Source organism: Trachypithecus francoisi, unplaced genomic scaffold, assembly GCF_009764315.1.
Source record: "Trachypithecus francoisi isolate TF-2019V2 unplaced genomic scaffold, Tfra_2.0 Lachesis_group14, whole genome shotgun sequence".
Lineage (NCBI taxonomy): Eukaryota > Metazoa > Chordata > Mammalia > Primates > Cercopithecidae > Trachypithecus > Trachypithecus francoisi.
Window position 1 is genome coordinate 26,616,682 of NW_022681459.1, and position 27,156 is coordinate 26,643,837.

Consider the following 27,156-nt stretch of genomic DNA (forward strand, 5'->3'; position numbering starts at 1 on the left):
TTATAATTCAACTCTATTGCTGATAAATTTTGTTATGTATGAGATGCATATGTTTTGAGTTGACTAACTTAGAGTTACTAGCTATGGAGTCCCACAGAATACTAAAACCATATAGTAAACCAGTCTCCCAGAAGATAATGGATGTTTCAGTTGTAAAGATGTAAATTTGAAGTGTTATCATTGGCTAATACAAAATAGATTTTTTACTAGATTAGCAATAAAACAAAAATTTAATTATTGAAAGTCAATTAAGTACTAAAAGACACACACACATACACTCCCTCTCTCACACATTTCAAAAATAAGATGCAAGGCACATAAGTAGCATTATATCAAACCAGAATGCATTAGGATATTGATTATATTTAAATAATTATTTTTCTTTTTCCTTCTGTAGGTGACGATGGCTTAATAGAATTTACCACGGTTACTTTAGAGTCTCCGAAAGCATTGCTGGCAGAGGCCTGACTGGGAGGCAGGGGATGTGACTCCTTACTTTGCAAAGGCTCCTCTGAGCCTTTTGCAACACCAGGACTTGATTGGTCAGTTTTCAACATGTTCCCTGATCCAAAGAGTTCTTCCATGAGACTGCTTTTCTTATCTCTGAAAGTTGTATCCTTCACTTTTATTCTGGAAGACTTGCCAAATGAGGGCTCATACCCACTGTCAGAATGCTCTAGCTGCATTTCCTCTCTGTTACTGAGATGCTTGCTTGTACTATGACTGTACCTCGTGTTGCTGGCATTGGCTGGCCCACCTGAAGCAGGAAGCCCATGATGCAGATTTTCAGTTGCTTCTGTGAATGAGTAATGCCTTCTTTGTCTGAGGGGGCCTTTCGTGTAGGGAGCAGTGCATTTGTCAGGTGTGTCATCCATGACATTTCTCTGCATGCTTCTTTTAAACTTTTCTCTTACTAGAACGTCTTCTTGAGTGCTTTCTCTTTCAGGATGAATAACTTCAATTATTTTTGATGGTAATTCTTGCTCTTCTTTCACAAAAATGGTTTTCTTTTCTTGGTCTTCTTTTTTGTCTTTTTGTCTTCCAGTATTCTCCAGCAGTACTTGCACTTCCAAATGTTTCTCTTCCCTTGATAAATCTGTATTAGAAAAATAGGCAATTTAGTGCTGTTTAAAATGAATGGATCTCTATTTCAGGATGGCATGTCTAGGACACTTATTTGCACCACCTCACAAGCACATTGAACAGAAAAGGTAAGAAAATAGATGCATAGACAAAAGGTTACAGAGAAGGGTGCTATTAACAAATGTGTTATGTTATAGTTTCTTAGAATTTCCCAAGCAAATGGGAATTATGAAACCAAAAGAAAAATGACATTCATTGAAGAAGAAATAAAATTTGCCAATAAGGTTATTAATAGACGTTCAACATTACTAACTGGATGTAGTGCCAGTTAAAACAGTGATGGCTGGGTGCAGTGGCTCACACCTGTAATTCCAGCACTTTGGGAGGCTGAAGCAGGAGGATTGCTTGAGCCCAAGTCTGAGACCAGCCTGGGCAACATAGCGAAACCCCATCTCTACAAAAAAATACAAAAATTAGCTGGGCGTGGTGGTGCATGCTGGTAGTCCTGGCTACTCAGGAGGCTAAGGTGGGAGGATCACTTCAGCCCAGGAGGACAAGACTGCAGTGAGCCGTGATTGTGCCACTGCATGCCAGCTTGGGCAACAGAGCAGAGCTATTACAAAACAAAACAAAACAATGGAGAACATTTTTCATCCATCCAATCGGCAAATAATTTCTAGAGCTGGTGAGAAGATGGGGCAACGGGAATGTTTGGTCCCCACTGGTGGGTGTGTTATTGGCACAGCGTTTTTGGATGGCAATTTGGCAGTATCAATCAACATTTTAAGTGAATATACTCTTAGACCCAACAACTTCTTAGAACAAACCTACAAAAAATAGACAAAGATAAGTGCAACGATGTTCACTGCAGCATGGTTTAGTATCACTAAAACCTCCTAAACATCTGCCGAAGGAATCATGGTTAAATAAGGTATGGCATGTGCAGTCTGTGGAATTCCAGGCAGTTATTATAGACGATGAGCTGGATCCATGTGAACTGATGGGGAAAGATGTTCCCATACTAGAATATAAGCACATGAGGGCAGGGTTTTGCATTTGCCTCCTGCTGTCTCCCTAATGCCTAGCACAGTGTCTGACACATAGTGTATGCGCACAAAGTATTTGTCAAATGAATGGATACACTTTCCAGGACAATATGAATTAGGACAATGGACTGAAAAATAAGCGGAAAACGTAAACACACCATTGACCACAGTGCAACTGCAACTGATGATCAGTTTCCACCAAACTGCAACAGAGAGAGTGGCTTTATGGGTGAGTTCTGTCAAACTACTGTGTTATTTAAACATTATTTGGCCTCACAACTAAGGTGAGGCCCTTCTTGGTCCTCTACTGAATGCCCAATGTGTTCAACAAGGGCTCTCCATGCCGCCTGAGGGAACACGTCTGATTTGCAGCCCTGAGTAAACTCTGGGACTCATTCGTCATGCATGTTCTTTCCTCAGAAGTTGCTCTTGCCCAGCCTTGCGGGACTGCACCCAGATCTCCCGTGAGTGGTGATGTAACATAAAACAATGAGCCACACCTTCAAAATTCCAAAGGAAAATGACCCCCAACTTAGAGTTTCCTATCTAGGCAATTATGAATCAAGTGTAAGGGCAGAATAATGACACTTCCAGATGAGAGGTATACCAATTTACCTTACCCGCACCCATTTACAAGAAGCTTGTGAAGGTTGCGCTCTTTAAAACATGATGTAATTTACCAAGAAAGAGGAGGACTTGGCTTAGGAAAGAGAAGATCCAGTAGAGAAGGGGAGTGACAGGAACCTGCAGGAAATTATGAAGGGCAATCCCAGGATGCTAGCTGCACACCAGAGATGAGGAGACAGACTGGGATCCCCACTCCAGTAGACCTCCAGGTACCAAACACCAGGTGAGCCAGGGCCTTGGCCTGTCTTGCCCATGGCTGATGAAGTGGTGTGCTCTCTATCAAACCCTGCAGCCTGGGCCAGCTGAGGACTCTCCTTGCACCCCACAGGAGCAGTTTGTTTCCACCTACTCCCAAGAGCTGGAGGTGAGCTTTGGTGATCTTAGAATAAGAAATTTTGAGCAGCCCGTTCTCTCGGCCCTAGCTCTCTTGAGCCTGCCCAGAAAAGCCCTGCCAGATCCCAGGATGATTCATGACCTCACCCACTGACTGGGCCCTTGTACATTCAGGGCAGCTGAAGCTGGAGTCCTTTTCCTGGAAGTCTATTCAAAGTGGCAATATTGCCCTTTGCTCAGCTGGATTTGAATAATTTGCTACTCAGTTTTCCAAAGCTGACTATATTATTTAAGGATACTATTTTTTTTTTTTTTTTTGAGGCGGTGTCTCGCTCTGTCGCCCGGACTGGAGTGCAGTGGCCGGATCTCAGCTCACTGCAAGCTCCGCCTCCCGGGTTCACGCCATTCTCCTGCCTCAGCCTCCCGAGCAGCTGGGACTACAGGCGCCCGCCACCTCGCCCAGCTAGTTTTTTGTATTTTTAGTAGAAACGGGGTTTCACCGTGTTAGCCAGGATGGTCTCGATCTCCTGACCTCGTGATCCGCCCGTCTCGGCCTCCCAAAGTGCTGGGATTACAGGCTTGAGCCACCGCGCCCGGCCAAGGATACTATTATGAAATGAATGTTTGTGTATCTCCCTCCCAAATTTCATATGTTGAAGCCCTAACCCCCCAGTATGGCTATATTTGGAGACTGGGTCTTTAAGGAAGTAATTAAGGTTAAATGAGATCACAAGGTTGGGGCCTTCATGATGGAATTAGTGTCCTTATAAAAAGAAACACTGGAGCACTGGTGCTCTCTCCCTGACCCTCCTTGTGCAAGCACTAAGGAAAGGCCACATGAAGACATAGTGAGAAGTGGGGCATCTAAAGCCAGGAAGAGAGCCTCAACCAGAAGCCAAAGGGCTAGAACCTTGATCTTGGACTTCCCAGCCTCCAGAACCATGAGAACATAAATAAATGTTGTTTAAGCCAGCAGTCTATGGTATTTTCTTATGGCATCCCAAGCAGACAAATATAGCTATATATAAAGACAGGGAGCTGTGAGGGAAAGCAAGGGAATGACTGGCCTAAAACCCAAGATGGTGGTGGTTTCTGGTGGGCAGGGTGAGGGAATATGATTGTGAAGGGCCCATGGGTGTTCCAAGGAGCACTCATGTACTGTTTCTTAAGCAGGGTACTGGGTCAGGTGTTCCTTTTATTATAATTCTGGAAACTGTTTTATGATGTGTGTGTTTTTTTTTTTTTTTGAGATGGAGTCTCACTCTGTTGCCCAGTGCAGTGGCATGATCTCGGCTCACTGCAACCTCTGCCTCCTGGGTCCAAGTGATTTTCCTGCCTCAGCCTCCTGAGTAGCTGGGATTACAGGTGCCCACCACCATGTCCAGTTAATTTTTGCATTTTTAGTAGAGACAGGGTTTCACCATGTTGGCCAGGCTTGTCTTAAACTCTTGACCTCAGGTGATCCGCCCACCTCGGCCTCCCAAAGTGCTGGGGTTACAGGCCTGAGCCACCGTGCCCGGCTGTTTTATGTGTGCTTTATATACACATATAGTAATTCACAATAAAAAAATCCAATAAGACAGACTTTAAAAAGTTGTTAAAATTACCTTCATGTTTTGTCTTAGAATCCTCTTGCTTTGGTAGTTTATTGACACAATGAGGAATTTCACGATTTATTTCAGTTGATTTTTCTTTACAATCCATGTTTCCTGTTGCCTTTTTACCCTATGATTTAGAAAAGCAGCAAAAACACATTTTGGGGGGTCTAGATAACTTTAAATTGCATTTTAGTCTCACGATTACAAATACTTTTCACATAGAACAAGTGACTGTAGCCTAATTTATTTTTGTTAAGACATGTTTAATTAGACACTGCAAGATTCCAAGTTTGCTGTACCTTAGTTGTCAAAGGTGGAACATCTGATTTTTGGGTTCCCTGGTGTCTCATACTTGTGAATGGCAAACTTTTTCTGTCTGCTTGGACTGATTTTGTTGAAGAAACTATAGAACAGGTAGATTATATGTAAGAGACATATTTTACATTTGGATGCAATATTGATTTTAAATATAAAATAACATTAATGCAATGTAATAATAAAGTAGACTATTTTCTAAATATTCTCTTATATAAAGCATTTGCTAAGTTTCCTGTTTTTCCCTTCAGGGCCCTTGCTTTGTCTTACTTTGGGTCCCACAGTGTTAGAGTACAAAACAGGTAGGCGTTAGGATAAGACAGTGTTGCTGTTGGAGGACAAGGCTGTCCTTTGTGGATGGGATTCAACAAGGTAGACGTGTAATTGGCCAGGCCACCGAGCCATCCTGTGGCAGAGCTCTCGATTATCAGTGGTTAGACTGTCTGTGCTAAAGCACATGACCACTAAGTCTAGACTGCACTTGCCCTGAAAAGTGAAGGAAATTATATCTTTTAAACACCCCCGTGGTTGATTCATCGTCTCTATTATTCTAGATTATAAGCCAGAAGCAAACAAAGGCAGGCAAGGAAATTTGAGGTTGTTGCATCTGGAAGTAAACGTGTAGCTACTTCTTCTAATAAAACAGGGCTGAGTATTCCTATGCTACTTCTGAGTCGAATCTGTTGCTGGGAGATCTTGGGGGGAAAGAAGTGCATGTGGTCTTGAAGGAAAGAAGACTCTTCACCAATGAGAGGTATACACTAATGATAGTGGCATCAGTAGAGACGAATCTCAAAAACATTATGCTGAACAAAAGGAGCCAGATACAAAAGAGTTCATGCTGTGGGAGTCCCCTTACGCGAAGTTCTAGAACAGACAAACTAAGCTATTGTGACCAAAGGAAAGTCAGTGGTTGCCGGGTGAGGTAGGGGACTACTGACTGCAGGGACACGAGGAAGCTTCCTGGGGAGGTGGAAATATTCAATATCTTGATTAGGGTGGTGGCTCCATCGGTATAAGCATCTGTCAAAACCCACTGAGCTGCCTACACACTTAAAATGGATGCATTTTATTGAGGTAAAGTATACCCCAATAAAGTTCATTTTGAAAAGCCATACACTGGCTAACAGATACACATAGAAAGTTCCCTTTTTGGCAGACATTTTGCTTCAGGCTGAAGTTATCCTCTTGCTCCACCTGAAGAAAGGACATAAAGGGCTGTGCTGAGGGTGGGAGAACAGGAAAGCATTTCTCTTCCTTTCTAGCCATCTCATCATCTCAGTCTCATTATTCTTCTAGAATCACAAAATGTATTTTAATGCCTAATGAAGTGATTTTTGAAAATATCCATTATTTTGGCTACATAAATTAGGACAATCTGACTAGATACTTAAAAATAGATTTTGAGCAAAAGTAATTAAAACATACCTTTTGGATAGTCCTCTGTGTCATGTAAATTTTTAAGTATTCGATGACTATAGATGTTTTTAATTTCAAGCTCACGATTCTTTTCCTAAAAAGAACCACAAAACCAATTTTTCTATAAATGTTTGCTTTTGTCAACCCTGATTTCTTTTAAAAACAATTTAAATGAGCTCAATATCCTTTGAATAAAATCCATAGATCTTAGAAGAAACAGAAATAGGCCATAGCATCCCATACCATTCTTGACATCAAAAAGTACTAGCTTTTTAAACACAGTGACACATTATTGTAATCGGGACAGTATTTTTGAAGAGCCTTGCAGGTAAGCTTGTCCACTGTTTTCCTTCTGTCCTGTGGGCCTTGAAGTTTATGAAATATTCTTCTGTACTGTGCCCTTCAGTAGCCACTAGCTATATGTTGTGATTTCATTTAAATGAAATTAAATTAAAATTTAGGTCGTCAGCCACACTATTTGCATTTCCAATAAGTGGTCAGCAGCTGCGTGTGACTAGTGACTACAGTGTTGGACGGCACAGGTGAACATTTCCGCCATCTAATAGAAAGTTCTATGAGACAGGGCTACATCGAGACAAGGGCAGTGGGGAGAAAGCCTAGAACAAGGGTATCATTGTTCCATTTTAAATTTCTTTTTTTTTTTTTTTTTTTTTTTGAGACGGAGTCTCGCTCTGTCGCCCAGGCTGGAGTGCAGTGGCCGGATCTCAGCTCACTGCAAGCTCCGCCTCCCGGGTTCACGCCATTCTCCTGCCTCAGCCTCCCGAGTAGCTGGGACTACAGGCGCCCGCCATCTCGCCCGGCTAATTTTTTGTATTTTTTTAGTAGAGACGGGGTTTCACCGTGTTAGCCAGGATGGTCTCGATCTCCTGACCTCGTGATCCGCCCGTCTCGGCCTCCCAAAGTGCTGGGATTACAGGCTTGAGCCACCGCGCCCGGCCCATTTTAAATTTCAATACTGACTTTTTGGAGTCTTGGCAAAACAGATGTTTTGAAACCGTAACTTGTTGAGGAACAAAAAAGGGTTTTTATTAAATATCAAATGCTCCTTCTCATATGTACACCAGGAGGCATGAAAGGCTTTGGACTCACGACCATTGAATTTTAGTAACCATGGTTAAGAGAGGTGGGCATATATGAAGTAAGGAGGAAGGAACCCAGGGATGTCAGAGTGTGACAGACGTGCATGTGCACACACACGCACACACACACAGAGGTGGGGGGGAGAGAGAGCGAGAGAGCGCGAGAGCGAGCGAGCGCTGGTCTCCTTGTGCTCCTTAGGGTCAAATCTCTGGGCCAAGGGATATTCGGGGGTAAGTAACATCTCTGCAGTTTGGGAAAGTCTCAGTGCAAGAGGCTCAGTGTGGTCCAGGAAAATGGCAAGCCCCTTAAAAAGCGCCTCCCTGCCCCATTCATCATGGAGCTAAAGTAACATGGTATTGCCCAAGTGGTAAGTCAGAAAGGGCTAAATACTGTCTCCAGGCCAGAGACTGTGCTTCCCTTCCCTGTGCAACCAGTGGGACCTGTGGAGGGAGCTGCACCTGCTCTGGAGTCCTTAAGGTTACAGGTCCAGGTGCTCCCATAGCACAGGCTTTGCGATAGAGAATCTAGCCAGAGATCAGATGGAAGATGCCTCTCAGAGCATTTGCATCAACAGTCAGCAAGGGAAGATCACCAGGATTTATTTGACCAGACTGAGAAGAGGCCAGGAGTTTTAGCAGCCACATTCAGTACACATCAGACAGGGTCCTGGGAATTTAAGACCAGTCACTCATCAGGAGAACCAGGTCTAGAGAGGGGCCAGAGGGCAGAACACAGACCAGAGGCCTCTTTTCCACTCCACCAAGAGTACACATATGTTTTCTCTTATGCCCAGGATGCCATCTCCACTGAGATAGAAGATAGGGATGAGGAAAAAGTCTGCAAGTCTAAGAGACAACCTAGCATAAGACTGGAGTTAGAAGAGACTGTGACGAGCTTGTATCCATTTCTCCTTGTCCAGCTGCCACCCTCCTCCCTAATTTGTGGGACTGGGGCTCATAAGGAAGTATGGCTCAGTTACAGAACATAAAGAACATGACATATTTTTTGTACCTAAATTGTACAGTGTAGATTTTCTACTCATTTGAATCATAAAAGGGAGGTACACAAAGGGATAAACCATGAGAATATTAATCTTTTCTAGAATTTAAGTTTCTGGAGGCAAAAATGTTAACAGTTCATCTTTCTTTTCTTATTGTGGTAACACTTAGCCAAAAGAACAGTAAATGCTGACAGTTCATCACCATGAAAAGTTGATCAGGTATATTCTGGATAACAGCTTTCAGATGAAGGATACTGTGTAAAACATTTTAGAATGATTTTTCATCCATACTGGTTAAGAAACATTTTCATATTTACAGGGACAAATTTTGGTTACCTGAAAAATGCAGTTCTACCTTTTGATTTGGTCTGGACACTTGGAAGTCAGCAACAGAGAGCAGGAAGGAGGCAGAGCAAGAACAGAACAACAAGGGGCTGCCACAGGGGCGGCGGGGGTCAAATGGAAGCAACCTGGAGGATAGTCCTCCTTGAGGCTTGGAGCAGAGCTTCAGGGTGGGCACCACGACAGAGCTGGGCTAGAAGTCTAACACAGCAGGCTGGAACACAACCCGGGAGACTTGTGTAGTTGGGTTCAATCAGTCAAGGCAAACAAGAAGACAGTCCGTGGCTGGGAATGTTCATGGAATGCTTGTGGAATACTCAGCACAGAGACTCCCCGCAAGCGCAAAGGGTATCAAGTAAAGAGTTCAAGGGGAAGTTGGGTCATGGTGTGGAATCATATTAAGGTCAGCGTTGATGGCTTGCAGAACTTAGATAGAAAGCAATGTCTTCATGCAGGAGTGTGACTGTAGCCTGGGTAGAAGATGGGTGGCAGGACCTCATGTGGGAGCTGTGGAAGGCTGACATCCCTCTTCTTACTTCGGCTCATACTCCAGAAGTGGGTCTAGACCTCGGTGTGGGATGACTTTGAAAATGAGTTTCAAAGTAAAGAAACAGAACTTTTGACCTTTGGGATCAGACTCTTCCAAGCTCAAACAATGACTTTCGTTAATGTGGCAGACTGTATTTTCCTAGAATTCCCACAACAAGATTTCTAGTCCCATATGCTCTATGCTCTTCAAGGACCTTGTGACACCCTACCAAGAGGTGGAGTTCACTGCTTGAACTGCCTAGGACCACCTTGTCACTGCAGAAGTGATGCTGTGTGACTGCCAAGGCTAGGTCATAAAAGGCAGTATTGCATCTGTCCGGTTCTCTCTCTCTCTCTCTCTGTCTCTGTCTCTCTCTGTCTCTCTGTCTCTCTCTCTCTCTCTCTCTGTGTATGTGTGTGTGTCTGTGCATATTTTAGTTTGTGATTGTCTATGTTTGGTTTCATTAATCTAAAAAAAAAGAAAAACCCCTTTTTTATCTTCCAGAAATTCTTTGTTAGATCTGGTAGTTTTGGTATCCTTTCTGGGATTCTGGATTATTTTATTTATTTTTAGAGACAAGAGTCTCTCTCTGTTGCCCAGGCTGGGGTGCAGTGGTGCCATCACTAAAGCCTCCAACTCCTGGGCTCAAGAGATCCTCCTGCCTCAGCCTCTGGAGTAGCTGGGATTACAGGTGTGTGTCACCATGCCCAGATCATTTCTAAATTTTTTTGTAGAGACAGGCTTTGTTCTGTTGCCTTGGCTGGTCTTGACTTCTTGGGCTCAAAAGATCCTTCTGCCTCAACTTCCCAAAAAATGGTGTAAGCCACCACGCCTGGCTTGGAGCGTTATTTTAAAAATACATTTTCTGTCATTTCCATGGGGCTTTGGCAGGGAGGGACAAAAAGCATGTGTTCGGGCCACCTTCTTGATCTAGCCATTTCTACTCTTTTAAAAATGCACAAAATATGTAATCTCAAAGACATTTTTCCCTTTGAAACTTTATTATACAAATTAAAAAATATATATTTTATAAAGTAGAATAGTACAGTCAGCCTCCATGAGCCCATGCCCCGGCTTCACTAATGAGCAGCTCATCTCCTGTTTCCCACTCTCTGGCCCCACTCCCCAGCCCAGGCTTATCTGAAGCAAATCTAACCCTCTAATAACTTATTTCAGTATCTGTAGCAAACAAGGGCATCCCTTTTAAAACCTAACTGCAGTGTCTTCATTCCACTTCCCCCAATCAATAATTCCTCCACATAACCAAATATCCAGTTTGTTTAACATTTTCCCCATTTTCTATCATTTTTAAAAGGTTTGAATTAGAATCTAAACAAGGTTCAAAACACTGTGACTGATTAATATATCTCTTACTGTCTTTTAATCTACAGGTTCTCACTCTCACCTCTTATTTTTTCTGCTTTGCTACTTGATCGTAGAAATGGGGGTATCTGTAATGCAGTTTCCCACAGTCTCACACTGCTGACTGCATCCCATCCTGAGCATGTTCTCCCCTCTGCGTTTCAATTGGTAGGTAGAGCCCAGTGTGTAACCAGGTTTAGGTTCGGGTTCTTTGGCATGAGTAGGTGGTGGTGTGTACCTCTGTCAGGAAGCGCGTATCTCTTTTGTGATACTAGGAACCATTGATGATCATTGATTAGAGCCATTAATTCATTAGGAGTTTCCAAAATAGTGATATTCTAATCCTGTCATTCCTTCTCCATTATTGAGTGGAATGCTTTTATAAGCAGGATCTTATCCCCTCACAAATGATTTGGTTACTCTGAGGAGTCGTTCATACAGGAAAGGTAAAAATGTTTGCCTCTTGTCCTCTACTGACCAGTCTTCAAAATAGCGTGCTGTTCCCTAGTATTCTCCACAAGTGACTCATCACTGAGGCGTTTAGTTTTTTAAGTATCATTATGAACTGTGGATTCATTTGATAAGTTTTAACCTGGGCAGTTATCTTCACTGATCCTCAAATTTCCCCATATTTGGCCAGTAAGAACCTATTCTAGATGGGCCTGAGTCCTTTTGATACTACCCTAATGGTCCTTCATAGTTTCCTTGCTTTTGTATGACAATACGTTCCAGGCCCATCTAATGTATTTCCTGTACCAGACTTAGAATTTTTTAGGGAGCCTTGGTTTGTTTTCGTGGGATATGGAACTTACAGACCATAATCTGGGTGCTGGGGGTATTCATTGCTCCTGGTTACTCTGAGAATGTTGCATACTTTCACTTCAGATCAAAATCAGGACTACAGGATTTTTATTTGACTCTTCTGTACTTTTTTTTTGTCCATCCCCCAAATCCCAGTTCTCAATGACACCACCATAATCTATCAGGAGCTGTATCCCGTAAGATATACACAACATTCTCAAAACAACGTCACCATCATTACCAACAATATCATTACTAAACAGTGTCAGATTGTTTGTAAAGTTATTTGTGTCCTTACAGTGTATCTCACTGGCCATATGCAATGACATTATGTGTTTTCAGTTGCTTGGAATGACTTCCTTCTGTGGCTTTCTGCAACCAATAGGATATAGTCAGCGTTCCCTGTCCACAGGTTCTGCATCCTGCGGTTACAAAGGGCTAACTATATACACATTTGGGTTCTGCATTTTACTTTGGATATTTAGGGATAGCTATTTTTATGTTATGCTATGTTATGTTATGTTATGTTATGTTGTTTATGTTTGAGAGAGTCTTGCTCTGTCACCCAGGCTGGAGTGCAATGGCACGATCTCAGCTCGCTGCAACCTCCGCCTCCCGGGTTCAAGCGTTTCTCCTGCCCCAGCTTCCCGAGTAGCTGGGATTACAGGAATGCGCCATCACACCTGGCTAATTTTTTTATTTTTGTATTTTTGTAGAGATGGGGTTTCACCATGTTGGCCAGGTTGGTCTTGAACTCCTGACCTCAGGTGATCCGCTCACCTCGGCCTTCCAAAGTGCTGGGATTACAGGCATGAGCCACCATGCCTAGCTGCTTTTTAATTTTTTTTTACATTTAATCCTGCTTCATACTTATGGAAAGATTTACATGGTTCCACAAATAAATCTCGGTTCTAGAGCTGTCCCTTCTACTCTATTCTCTTTGCTGTTATTCTATTATTAGTTTCTTTTTTAAATGTAGGCAAAAAAGTGGATATATTTCTGTTGCTTCCTTTATCTTAAGTAGGATTGTATTAGTCCATTTTCAGGCTGCTGATAAAGACATAACTGAGACTAGGTAATTTATAAAGGACAGAGGTTTAATGGACTCACAGTTCCACATGGCTGGGGAGGCCTCACAATCAAGGTTGAAGACAAAGGAAGAGCAAAGGGACTTCTTACATGGCAGTGGGCAACAGAGGACTTGTGCAGGGGAGCTTCTTTTTATTTATTTATTTTTATATATTTTTTGAGACAGAGTCTCCCTCTGTCACCCAGACTGTAGTGCAGTGGCCGGATCTCTGCTCACTGCAAGCTCCGCCTCCCGGGTTCACACCATTCTCCTGCCTTAGCCTTTCAAGTAGCTGGGACTACAGGTGCCCGCCACCACGCCCAGCTAATTTTTTGTATTTTTTAGTAGAGACAGGGTTTCACTGTGTTTGCCAGATGGTCTCGATCTCCTGACCTTGTGATCCGCCCTCCTCGGCCTCCCAAAGTGCTGGGATTACAGGTGTGAGCCACCGTGCCCGGTGGGGGAGCTTCTTTTTATAAAACCATCAGATCTCGTGAGACTGATTCACTATCACCAGAACAGCACGGGAAAGACCTGCTCCTATGATCTAATTACCTCCTACCCATCCCTCCCATGACAGGTGGGAATTGTGGGAGCTACAATTCAAGGTGAGATTTGGGTGGGGACACAGCCAAACCATATCAAGGATATTACAGTTTCGTCTGCCTCCCTTTCTTCACTTACCAATGCATCCTAGAGATTATTCCATAGTAGTGCATCAAGATTCTTCATTGCTATTTACAGATATATAGATATCAATTGTGTGGAGGTACATTTAATTTTCTTTTTAAAAATAAATTTGGATCTTACTGTGTATAGAATTTTCTATCTTTTCATTAAGCATTTCATTAAGTATTAAGCATTTCTCTGTTAAAAATGATTATTTTTATTTTTTTGAGATGGAGTCTTACTCTGTCACCCAGGGTGGAGTGCAGTGGCACAATCTTGGCTCACTGCAACCTCCGCCTCCTAGGTTCAAGCAATTCTCCTGCCTCAGCCTCCCGAGTAATGGGATTACAGGCACGCATCACCATGCCAAGCTAATTTTTGTATTTTTAGTAGAGATGGGGTTTCGCCATGTTGGTCAGGCTGATCTCCAACTCCCAACTACAGGTGATCTGCCTGCCTCAGCCTCCCAAAGTGCTGGGATTACAGGTGTGAGCCACTGCGCCTGGCAAGAAATGCTTTTTTTAATGGCTGCATATTATTCATATTCATATGTCTGCATGAGGAAGCGCAAAATTTATTTTAAAATTCTCCAATTGTGTCTCCATATGTGTGTGTGTTTGCTGTGACCAGGGGATCTTGAAGTCTCTTCTGTTAGATTTCTCAGCTAGCTGCAATAGCCATGCCTATGTTCTGTGTATTCTTTTTGAAGTTTCCTGGAACTCCATAGAAAAAAAGAAAAGAGCTCTTTTTTCTTCTTTACAAAGGGATAATTTTCTTTCTTCCATCCTCCAAATCCCAGTTCTCAATGATACCAACATAATTCATCAGATGAATTATCTACCTCGTCCAGCTCTGTCCAAACTCCTCAACCCCCAGTATTCTTCTCCTGTCTCTGAGTGATCTCAAGGTTCCTGGGGAATCTAAATTGCCTACTTGTCATAAAAAAGGTAAAGATCAGGCTGGGTGTAGTGGCTCACACCTATAATCGTAACACTTTGGGAGGCCAAGGCAGGAGGATTGCTTGAGCCCAGGAGTTTGAGACCAGCCTGGACAACACAGTGAGACCCTGTCTCTACAAAAATTTTAAAAATTAGCTGGGTATGGTGGCATGTACCAGTGATCCCAGCTACTTGGGAGGCTGAGGTGGGAAGATCGTTTTAGCCCAGGAGTTCGAGGCTGCAGTGAGCCAAGATGGTGCCACTGCATTCTAGTCTGGGCAACACAGCAAGACCCTGTCTCAAAAAAAAAAAAAAAAAAAAAAAGAGAATTATTGATATGGTGCTAAATTTCTTATGTTAATATCCTAGCCCCCACAGTGATACTTTTATGACCTGGGCCTTTTGGGAGGTGATTAGGTCACAAGAGCAGAATCCTTGTGAATGGGATTAGTACCCTTATAAAAGAGGCCTAAAGGAGCTCATTTTTGCCTTCCTTAAAAATAAAAAAAGTTAAAGATCCTTGTCTTAAAGAATCAAGCTTAAGATTTATTAGTTGAGGCTTGAAACTGAGTATTTCTTAAGCATCTTATCTAAATTGTTGGACATTTTGCCAATCTTGAAGGCAGAAAGATAGCAAAAAGCCTGACAAAATATTTTTTAAAATTCTTATTTTTAAAGCAGTATACATATTTTTAAAAGACAGTTTTTCAAACACATTTGTAAGTAAAACTAAGATAAATTTATGAGTCATTAAAATTTATCTTAAATATTACATGTTTTTAAACATTAATTTTGAGTTACATTAAAATGTTAACAAATGCTATATTACTTAACATGATGAAATAAGAATGGTAACAAGAAGCCTTGTTAATGAATAGACTTTATATTTTTCTAATCACAGTACACATTCACCAAGCTGTAACTCATTCTAATAATTGCAGATCTTCTGTTCATATGATTGTAGGGAAAATATCTGAGAAAGATATTAATGAAGTTACGTAATTTAGGCCAGGTGCAGTGGCTCACACCTGTAATCCCAGCACTATGGGAGGCCAAGGCAGGTGGATCACTTGAGCCCAGGAGTTCAAGACCAGCCTGGCCAACATAGCAAAAGCCCATCTCTACTAAAAATAACAAAAATTAGCCAAGCGTGGTGTCACATGCCTGTAGTCCCAGCTACTTAGGAGGTTGAGATAAGAGAATCACTTGAACCTGGGAGGCTGCAGTGAGCCGAGATCATGCCACTGCACTCCAGCCTGGGTGACAGAGCAAGACTCTATCTCAAAAAAAAAAAAAAAAAGAAAGAAAGATAAACAGAACTGTGGATGGGGGCCCAGGCCCCCTGCAAAGGGGAGAGGAGACTTACATATGTATAAAAAAATAAAAAATCACTTAAAGATATAATAGGCATAAATAGCTCATATATTTCGGGAAACAGAATTTCATTCTTACGTTTTGTTTTAAAAGAAATACCTTAAGTTTTTGTTGAAGGTGTTTTACTTCCACCTGCAGAGTCTTGGTAGCTGTTTGAGCTGCTAAAGTCTTCTGAGTCTCAATAGCCAGCTGCCGATTAAAGGCTCTGCTGTTCAACCTCAGTTGTTTTTCCAAGCTCTGAAAACAGTATATATTTTAACTATTCTGCAACCAAGTTAGTATATTAACAACTTTAATTATCATGGAACTAACTACATTTATAAAAAGCGCACATTTTCAATACAATTTTAGTGAATGGCTTATATAGGGAACATATATTAGAATGAAGTATAACCGAAAGAAAGCCCCCAAATTCCAGATCCCAGCTCTAGAGAACAAATATCACGTTTTGAGCCTGTTTTTTACATACTCTAAAATTTGATTTAAAAATTCTTTTTTGAGTTGGAGTCTCACTGTGTTGCCCAGGCTGGAATGTAGTGGTGCGATCTTGGCTCACTGCAACCTCCGCCTCCTGGGTTCAAGTGATTCTCTTGCCTCAGCCTCCCGGGTAGCTGGGTTTACAGGTGCACGCCACCACACCCAGATAATTTTTGTATTTTTAGTAGAGACGGGGTTTTGCTGTGTTGGCCAGGCTGGTCTTGAACTCCTGGCCTCAAGTGATCTGCCTGCCTTGGCCTCCCAGAGTGCTGGGATTACAGGCGTGAGGCCACTGTGACCCACCTGATTTAACAATTCTGACCAGATCCTGGAAGTCAGTAGACATCATGGATGGTCATTCCCAGACAACAGAAACTGAATGTTATAAAAGGGACTCAAACCACCACATCCATCCACACTGATGGACTATAAGGCAATGAAATGACTGATTTAACTCAATAGCCATCCAAAACATATTCATCTGCTCTCAGGAATGAGAACTATTTTACTGAGAACTGTTAGATGTGGACTTGACAGAAGGCTTACCAAAAGGACCATTTGTCTTTGTTTTAACATAAAGTAGGACCTCCTCCATTGTAACAGCAGTACTTTCCCAGACAGGAAAAGTGGAAGACATGGAAGGCTAAAAGGGGGAAAGAATCACTAAAAATACCACTCCCTAAAACAATGTTACACAAGTCACACGTTTTGGTTCACAAAACAGTTTTCCTCCACTAAATGCCTACAACCAAACAGAAATTTCTCATACTTGATAAGTGCTTTTTGTATCAAAGAAAATAGTTATGGAATTTGTTTTGGTTTTATGTACGGATATAAAAACATGAACTATTTAGATACATATATAAAAATAGATTTGCTTTTGCATGACAGACATACACTAAGATGAATACCATATTACCTAAAAGGCCAAATAATATCATTTTGTATACAAGAGTGAAAAATGAGGTTGCTCATTATTTTCTGTAGATCACATATCAATTTCATGTGAAAAAAATTTTTTGGAAAATAGAGAATTTTAACAATGGAAGAAATAATTGAGATAAAAACGTGGAAGAAATGAACCAAGTATTTACTTACTTCAAGATCATAGAAAATACTTGTGTTTCAGCATCAAATATTAAATAATTAAATCCTAAATTAATTCCATTTATGTTTATGCCCAGACAGACTCAAACTATCTAATGTAAGATATGCAGGAGAATTCTTAATATGATATCAATTCCTTCTCCCAAGTCATCCCTTATAATGTAATCCCCAGGCTTTTGACAACCATGTACTGTTGAGGAAAATCAATCCTGTCATCTCTTGAATTATTTTAATTCCTTTTCCTTCCTACTACCAGGAACATTATCTGGGAAAAATTGCTATTTTGAAAATAACTACAAATGTTTGTGTGGTAATGCCTGGCCAAAATGGAGAGGGAGAATGCAAAAGGCACTGAACGGATGCACTGAGTAGGTTTTTAGGGAAGTAGCCTTTTCATCAACAGTTTAAGGTAGAGGGTTGACTTCAAAGAGAGGTTTCACGTAACACAATGCAATCTTTAAAGCACAGGGAAAAAGTCCCTTAGCACTGTAGCTGTACTCTCTTAGAGAATGGTCATGTCCAGATAAACCAGCCCAGCCACAGAGTGAACGCTTGTGCAATGGTCATTTCCAGATAAACCAGCCACAGAGTGAACTCTTGTGCACTGCAACAGATGAACATTTCTAGTTTGAGCTGCTTCTGTTTTTCCTTCAAACCCTGCCCTCTATTAGACAGTAATTATTTAGTGTAGCACGCCAAGCCAAGTGAAGCAGTTAGTAACACTTTGTTACAGAGGGGGCGCATCCATGATTAATTCACACCCTCTCTCTGTTCACTTCAAAATCTTAAACTGTCTGGGCTCCTGAAATACAGACCTGTATTTTTTTGTCATTTGCCTCCATTTTTGTTGTGATAATAGATAATTTATGAGTGAGTTCTTCCCTTTCTGCAAGGTTTTTGTCTTCAGAAAGTTTCTGCAGTGCCTGCAGGGTGTCTTTAGTCTTCAGTAACTGGCTGTCAGTTTCTCTAAGTTTCCTAGATACAGTTCTTTCCTTTTCCTGGGATTTCCTAAGTAGTTGCCTTAAATTTTTTACTTCATTCTGATGTTTAGCCATAATTTGAGGTAGATTATTTTGTGAATTCTCATATTTTCCTATAGCTTTCAAATGCCTAAGCTGAAGTTGTTTCAAAAATTGGTTTTCTGTAAGGATGGCTTCCAATTTATGATGCATATCAGCTAATTCATTTTTCAGTCCTTTAATTTTATGAAGCCTTGCTGAGAGTATTCGATGAGCCATAGCATCTCTTCTTTGGGCAATCATATGGATTTGAGAATTAAAGAGTGATGCATTCCAGGTGTGCTTTTTTTCTACTGAGATTTCCTTCTGGCCTGTGTAAGCAGATAATCCAGTTTATTACTAGTAATATATACAGATATGCAAATATGCACATATGCGTAATTGCCCTCCCACGCCCCCCTGCACACACACCACACACATACACACAAGCATAAGTGTAACTAGAAGGGGAAAAAACTAATATTTAATCAATATCCATGCTTTAGGCTAGGTGGTTTATACATAAATATCTCATTTAATACAATTATTCAAGGTCAGTTGTACTATATTTTATAGCTGGAGATTTTACATCATTTGTCCAAGGTTACATAGCTACAAAGTGACACAGAATGGATTGAAAACCAGGTCTTCTTTGACTCTAAAATCTGTACTTAAATTTCTATTGTAACAGCTAGACTAAAAACTGATAATAGACCAGGTGCAGTGGCTCATGTCTGTAATCTCTGCACTTCGGGAGGCTGCAGTAGGACGACTGCTTGAGGACAGGAGTTTGAGACCAGCCTGATCAACAGAGTCAGATCCCTTCTCTAAAAAAACCACAATTTTTTATGTTTATTTTTATTTTTTTTGGGACAGAGTCTCCCTCTGTTGCCCAGGCTGGAGTGAAGTGGTGCAACCTTGGCTCACTGCAACCTCTGCATCCGGAGTTCAAGTGATTCTCCTGCCTCATCCTCCCGAGTAGCTGGGATTACAGGTGTCTGCCACCACGCCCAGGTAATTTTTGTATTTTTAGTAGAGATGGAGTTTCACCATGTTGGCCAGGCTGATCTCGAACTCCCGACCCTCAAGTGATCCACCCTCCTCGGCCTCCCAAAGTGCTGGGATTACAGGCCTGAGCCACTGTGCCTGGCCTCTACAAAATTTTAAAAAGTAGCCTAACTTGGTGGCACATGCCTATAGTCCTAGCTCCTCGGGAAGCCCTGGTGGGAGGATTCCTTGAGCTCAGGAGTTCGAGGTTGCTGTGAGCTATGATTGCACCACTGCATTCCAGCCTGGGTGACAAAGTGAGACTCTGTCTCAAAAACCAACCAACCAACCAACCAACCAACCAACCCACCCACCCCATGATAATAGCTGACTAAGTGCTTATCATATGTCAGGCATTAAACTAAATGCTTTCTGTAGATTATCTGATGTAATCCTTTCAACAATATGTTAAGGGTAATTAGAGTGTAACATGAGAGCCCAATGTGAAGAACTTATATATTCAAAATGACCTTCAAAAGGTCATCAAATTATATGAGTCTATCTATTTGTACAGATACTGATTTTCCATCTCTGAATAAATCCAACACAGTCAATTTTTCCTGTTACTTTGGCTGGGCACCAAATGAAGTAATTGGCATGTGTTCAGGAGTCTACCTTTTTTTTTTTTTTTTTTTTGAGACGGAGTCTTGCTCTGTCGCCCAAGCTGGAGTGCAGTGGAACGATCTCGGCTCACTGCAAGCTCCGCCTCCCAGGTTCACACCATTCTCCTGCCTCAGCCTCCTGAGTAGCTGGGACTACAGACGCCTGCCACCGCGCAGGGCTAATTTTTTTGTATTTTTAGTAGAGACGGGGTTTCACCGTGTTAGCCAAGATGGTCTCATCTCCTGACCTCGTGATCTGCCCGCCTCGGCCTCCCAAAGTGCTGGGATTACAGGCGTGAGCCACCGTGCCCGGCCCAGGGGTCTGTCTTAAAACAAAAGTCTCTAAAAAACATCACACTTAGCACAAAGCTTACATAATTGAATTTGAGTATGTTAAATACATGTATAAATCACTGTACTATTATCCCATTTTAAAGATAAACACACTGAAGCTTGGGGATGTCCCTTGTCAATGAGCACACAGCTAGGAAGTGGTGAGACAGAACCCACTGTCTGTGTTGGGTGGGAACAGGCAATTCTACCTGTGATAAAAAACAATGAACTAAGAGAGCCAAAGCATGCTTTCTGGAGATAAAGCATTTGAATCATAACTATGAAAGAACTCATAGATTATACAACACAGTATCACATCAATAACCGGTGGCCTGTCTTTGCAATTATGTCTTCAAGTGTATTTATTTTCCCACAGTTTAGTAGGGGCTATGGCTGAATACTGAGTATTTTAGAATAGGCTTCTGAGCACACTAAGTGGGAAGCAGAGCAGGCCAGCCTCTAGGACATCTACTAGAAGGCCTGCGAAGAGGTGTCTGTGGTTTTGTTGAGGCCGTACACTTTAATACTCTGGGCACCGGCTAGGGAAGCTCTAGACCCAGGCCATATGGATCAAGCTGGTTTAAAATAGGGGTGGGCAAAGACTGACATGTTCTACACTATGGCCAGCATGACTGAACCTGACCCCCAACTTGTAATGTCTTCCAGCTCTTAGGTGCTCTGACCCTGGAGGACAGAGGGATTTCACTGAGATGAGAAGGATGGATGATGGGATCCATGGGCACTGGAGGCTTATATTCCCCTCTTCTGCCATGCTCAAGTGATGGGAGGGCAGAGGCATGAGAGGGTGCTGAGGGACTAAATGCCATGGCCACAGGAGCTCTGGCCAAGGCCCCAGGAGTCAAGAAGTGCACAGAGGGCATGGATGCTATAGAAAGGGGAGAGGCTGGCCTTTTAAAGATCACGTGGCTTGGACAAGGAACACGTAAGCGGTAAAAATGAAGGGCAGAGGTTCCTCCCCCAATATTATTTGTGTAAGGCCCTTTCCACATCCCTGCCCCCTCATATTCCCTCATTCCCCAAACGTGTCTGAGATTGAATTTCCTGTCTACCCTAGTGAGTGGGTGGGGAGGACAAGCCAGGTTTGTTGGCTTCAGAAAGGTAAGTATACCACTTGCATTTGAGGGGTATGTAACAAATTCACACTGTATCCATCACACATACTTGTGTAACTATAAAGGCTATGGAAAATTGGAATAGGGTATATTCCTTAACGATTTTATATCTTGTTACCTAACCCACACATAAGAATGGTATAATTTATAATTTTAATCCCATTTCACAAATAATAGAAGCAGATTTAGCTGAATGACTATTCTTAAGACAACTAAGTTTTAAACCACTGAATTCAAAACATTCAGTCAAGTTCACTTAATTCACCACAAACAAAAATTTAAGTCCATAGTTGCCAAAACGGCATCTGCACATTATGTATAATGATGTATGCTCTTCTGAACAGTTCTAAGAATGTCCTCATGCTGACTTCACCCACAAACAGGCCTGTCTTCCTTCCCAGCCTGTCTCCCCAGGCCCACCTCCTCCTCAAACCCTTACTTTAGAAGCTCTCTTGTCCTCCCTAGTCCATGCCGTTTCCTCCTCCTCTTCCGCCTGGCCTCATCCTAGTTCCCTCTCCTGTCATTGTCCCCTTTGGTCTCATTGTCCCATTCTATCCCTGTGCTCCTCCACACCTTCACTTCAGCTCTGCTTCTGACATACGGACTGGGGGGTCCACACTATATTTTACCCCAAAAAGATGAACTCATTTTCTTCACAAACCAGGGTGAAGAAGAGGTTCAAAGGAGGAGCCTTTCCCCTTCCTGTTCTCGGTAGTTTCCATTGTTAGCCTGCTAGAGAAGGTGTCTCTTCAACACTACCTTAGGTTGTCCACCTATACCTGACCAAGGACAACAGGGCAAAAGGTATTCCAAGCATTTGGATGTGGTAAATTAACTTTTTTTTGCATACTAATGTCTTGAATGACCATGACATGTTTTTGGCATTGTATTGACAAAGAAAATCCGTCAAGGAAGCAATTTTAACAGGATACGTAACTGAAAGAGTTCTGAAAAGACATTTTCTAGAAAAGAAGGATAATCTTTGAAAAGCTAATTGTATGACTATATTGCTTGCTATTTACAATGAGTTAATTTCCAATGTTTGACTAAAGCAAAAATTCTATTAAATTGAAGTCCTCATTTCATATTTGTAATTTTCTCCATGAAATGTCTTTCTGCCATAAAATTTGCTTTCATCAATTTTCTAAGATGGGAATTGAAAATAATCTCTGATGTTAACTGTTCTTTGGTGAATTCTGAATCTCTGTTGGTGGTTCCTCATTCAGCATTACCTGCCCTTAGGGTCAGAGAGCTACTTTTAATTGAACATTTGCTTGAGAAGGGGCTGTACTGGCTAAAACATTAAGACTCTTCGCTTTGGGTTAGAATTATATGACACCAGGGTGGAAGAAATTACTTGCTGCTGCAAACACTGGCAAAACATGAACTGGGGAATAAAAGAAAAAGACGAGGAAATACTTTATTGTTCTGTGACAAAGCTTGAGGTTGCAATTAGTATTTTACGTTCATCATACGCTGGGCAAGGGTTTCCTGGGACATAAAAATCTGAGTTACAGATGCATGCTGGATTTACTTAAAATAATTTCAGAGTATTAATATACAAAAGGACACCCAAGGAAGAGCAAACCTTTCACTCTTCTGGATAATGGAATTTAGGATTCTGGATAATGGAATTCAGGATTCTGGTCTCCTGTGAAGTAACTTAATTCATTTAGGTTGTTCTCAATTTATAAACAGGCATCTTGCACAAAGAACTCAATAAGCATTTGTTCAATAAATAAATGAGGAATCAGCTTTAAAAAGCTAAATTATAAGGTACTTAGAACTCGAAATGCAGTTTCTCTCTTGTAGACAGTGTTATAAATGCTAACTGCCCTCTTGCATGATCCCACAAAAGCTTACGATCAATATAAAATGTAGTATATAGATTCAAGATCTCTTACTGTAAACCCTTGGAACTGGTATGTTGCAGAATTTGGGGGGTTTTAAAGGTGAGTGCATATATGGTATTTTCCACATTTCTCTCATGGGGTCTGGAACAACACCCTTTAATGAAACTATACTTTTGTGGTGAAATATAATGACTCTTCACACTAAGTGAACTAAGTAAAGATCTGCTTCATGTTAGTTCAAGTAAGGGTTTTGTTGCCAAATCAACTTTGATGCCAAGGATGTGAAAGATGTTGGGTTTTTGGAGATTTGTAAATTTCAAATGTGGATAAGGAATTCTGTATTTGTAGGATCTAACCATGATGTTCATTTTTTTTTTTTTTTTTTTTGAGACGGAGTCTCGCTCTGTCGCCCAGGCTGGAGTACAGCGGCCAGATCTCAGCTCACTGCAAGCTCCGCCTTCCGGGTTTACGCCATTCTCCTGCCTCAGCCTCCCGAGTAGCTGGGACTACAGGCGCCCGCCACCTCGCCCGGGTAGTTTTTTGTATTTTTTAGTAGAGACGGGGTTTCACTGTGTTAGCCAGGATGGTCTCGATCTCCTGACCTCGTGATCCGCCCGTCTCGGCCTCCCAAAGTGCTGGGATTACAGGCTTGAGCCACCGCGCCCGGCCAGTGTTCATTTTTGATGGAGTCCAGGCATGAGAGAAGGAGCGGACTTTTCATTTCCTGCCTTGGGCCTTGCCAATGGAGGTAGGACCCCCACCTCTCTAGAAAAGTAACATTTAACCTTTTGAGACTCTGGTGAAAGGCACAGGCCCTTCTAGAAAAGTTTATGAACACACATAGACACAAAAAAATGCATAGAATTTCATGGGGTTCACAGACATGTGTCTTAGATAAAGAATCCCTGCCCTATAGCAGGGGAACTGAAGATTCTGGGTGTTCCAGAAGTGGCACAGAGGGTCCTGGACAAAGCTGGTAACAGCAGGCTGGGGATGCAAGATGCAGTGTGGACATGACAGTGGCAGATGTGCCCCCCAAACAGCAGGCCCTTTATCGTCCACCTGTTGACTGAAGTGCTCTGATGGTCAATGTGGACAAGAGCTCCAGCTATATCAGGAATACTTACGAACTCAAGATTGCCTAAAATGGGAGGAAGGAATTACAGTCTGGGCAGGGAAGGAGGAAGAAAGGAGATCAAAGATAGCACAAGTGAAGTCCAATTTGGACAGCTGGGACCTGATAGAATTGGTACTTTAAAAATCTGCAAAGAGGCTGAGACGGGCGGATCACGAGGTCAGGAGATTGAGACCATCCTGGCTAACACAGTGAAACCCTGTCTCTACTAAAAAATACAAAAAAACTAGCTGGGCGAGGTGGCGGGCACCTGTAGTCCCAGCTACTCGGGAGGGTGAGGCAGGAGAATGGCGTGAACCCGGGAGGCGGAGCTTGCAGTGAGCTGAGATCCGGCCACTGCACTCCAGCCTGGGCGACAGAAAAAAAAAAAAAAAAAAAAAAAATCTGCAAAGAAATGACATTATTAACAGCCTTTTGAACCATCTCCATTTCAAAAGATGGCCTTTGCCAATATGCCTCACCGGACTTGGAGACCATCCTCTTGGGGTGTTGAGACAGGTATTTACATTTCACTGGCGATTCAAACACTGATTCTTCAGCTGAGTTGAAAGGCAAGAAGCCAGTGAAATCCAAGTATTGTGGTACTCTGTAACAAGGCCACCTGTTAACTAAAAACGGAACTAACCTCACTAGTAGGCTCCAGTAGGGTAAGCCATGCAGGGGCTAGGCTTTACATCTGAAGCCTTTCTGTTATTTTATAATTATTCTTAATTTCTCTATTTCCTAATTTCTTCTAGAAAAGTTCACCTATAATACACATTTACAATATGGGAAAACAATAAAACTGAGTATGAACCACTTCAAACACTAGCGCAGGAAAATAACATCATTATGACCAGAAATTTGGTCTTGCTTGGGAAATTTTACTCCTTACCTTTAGATTGGGAGATTTTAGAAACATTATACTTTTTCTTCTCCTTTTCTTTAACCACAGGCTGCTTTAAATAATTTCTATTAATGGCCTTTTCTGAACAATCACAGAGAAAATCTTCTGAATAATCATACTGAGAACTTAAACTTCCACAGGAGCACTGAGATCTGCTATAATCAACACTCTTATCGGAAGCATTACTGTTCCGTGAAAAAGCGCCTGTGCCTGGGCTTCTCTTGCATTCTGCAGATCTCCTATCGTTTTCTAATGCCACGCTGGAGAAATGCTCGTCTATATTTGTTTTTGTTAGATCAGCCAAAGACATAGCAAACAACCTAATAAAAGAAAAGTAAAACCTAATAAAATTATTTTTGAATTCATATTTATTGACATTAAAATGAACCTATGCTTTTATATGTATATATATACACACACATATATATATTTTTTTTCTTTTTTTTTTTTATTATACTTTAAGTTCTAGGGTACATGTGCATGACGTTTATATCATGTATAACTCCCCAATGCAATCCCTCCCTCCTCCCCCCTCCCCATGATAGGCCCCAGTGTGTGATGTTCCCCTTCCCGAGTCCAAGTGATCTCATTGTTCAGTTCCCACCTATGAGTGAGAACATGCGGTGTTTGGTTTTCTCTTCTTGTGATAGTTTGCTAAGAATGATGGTTTCCAGCTGCATCCATGTCCCTACAAAGGACGCAAACTCATCCTTTTTTATGGCTGCATAGTATTCCATGGTGTATATGTGCCACATTTTCTTAATCCAGTCTGTCACAGATGGACATTTGGGTTGATTCCAAGTCTTTGCTATTGTGAATAGTGCCGCAGTAAACATCCGTGTGCATGTGTCTTTGTAGTAGAGTAATTTATTATTTTTTCTTTTTTAAAGACAGGGTCTCACTCTGTTGCCTAGGTTGGAGTGCAGTGGCGTGACCATGACTTTCTGCAGCCTTGACCTCCTGGGCTCAAGCGATCCTCTCAGTTCAGCCTCTGGAGTAGCTGCGACTACAAGTGTGTGCTGTCACGCCTGGCTAACTTATTATTTTTTGGTAGAAATGGGAGTCTCACTATGTTGCCCAGGCTGGTCTTGAACTCCTGGGCTCAAGTGATCCTCCCACCTTGGTCTCACAAAGTAGTGGGATACAGGCATGAGCCACCATGCTCAGCCATGGACACAAACTTTGAATACTTTCAATAAGCCCTTTTCATTGTCTAAAGTGAGAATTTAAAATGGAAGGAATAGAAAGTCAAATACAAGAAAGACCCCAAATTTATACCCTTAATAAAATTAACATTAGTCACAAAGCAGATGGTTCTGCATTTCTTTATTATGCTATTGCACTAAGGCACAGTAACACCACAAGTATCTCTTTTATAGCAGCCTACCTCAAAAGCAGATTGAAACAAACAGATCCATCTTCTGAGGTCTTTAAAAGGATTACCTTTCCATTTAATTCTCAATTCTCCTGTTTTATCAAGAAAGCAAAAGAGAATTTAGCTGGCATTAGATCTTTTGCAACAGGAATCTAATATCACTTTCTCTACTCAGAAGGTTTTTTTCTGAAGTGTTTCGGCTTTCTGATGCATCTGCTTAACTCTAGCCTTCTCTTCTGATGAAATATATCAGGCAGTCCGCAATCTCCTCACTACAAGAAATCTTAGTCCAAATGATCTTAGTAATAATTAATATTAGCATTATACTTAATATCTAACTAGTGCTCTTACTTTGTACAAACTGCTTTCACATCACCTCATTTCAGCCACCTAGAGGGAATAGGTTCAGACAGGTTAAAAGTTCAGAGACTGTCCGTATTTTCCAGCTCCAGGGGCAGTGCTTTTTTCATTAAGCATCATGACTGCAACAACACATTGGTGGGAGCATTACACAATCCTAAGGCAAAGAATTTCTCTTTCCAGACACATTCTGCTGTGTAGTGGTGGGCAGAAGCAGATCCTTCTTTGTGAACCTTTACATCTA

At 41.7% G+C, this 27,156-nt stretch overlaps 1 protein-coding gene across 12 annotated transcripts in view; it reads right to left on the bottom strand.

Moving 5' to 3' along the window:
- Positions 1-211: 211 nt before the first annotated feature.
- LCA5L (lebercilin LCA5 like) overlaps positions 212-27,156 on the bottom strand; it is a 44,324-nt gene continuing 17,379 nt past the window's right edge. For 7 of the 12 annotated variants that reach the window (XM_033232498.1, XM_033232502.1, XM_033232496.1 and 4 more), the window contains 8 exons: positions 26,565-26,644; positions 25,166-25,497; positions 18,006-18,520; positions 15,706-15,843; positions 6,431-6,515; positions 4,987-5,090; positions 4,697-4,814; positions 212-1,096 (listed from right to left, as the gene is read on the bottom strand). In XM_033232498.1, coding sequence (XP_033088389.1) covers positions 366-1,096; positions 4,697-4,814; positions 4,987-5,090; positions 6,431-6,515; positions 15,706-15,843; positions 18,006-18,520; positions 25,166-25,487 — 2,013 coding nt within the window. In that variant the 5' untranslated portion in view covers positions 25,488-25,497; positions 26,565-26,644 and the 3' untranslated portion in view covers positions 212-365. The remainder of the gene's footprint in view (positions 1,097-4,696; positions 4,815-4,986; positions 5,091-6,430; positions 6,516-15,705; positions 15,844-18,005; positions 18,521-25,165; positions 25,498-26,564; positions 26,645-27,156) is intronic. The other 5 variants (XM_033232504.1, XM_033232505.1, XM_033232503.1 and 2 more) reach the window with 2 other exon arrangements.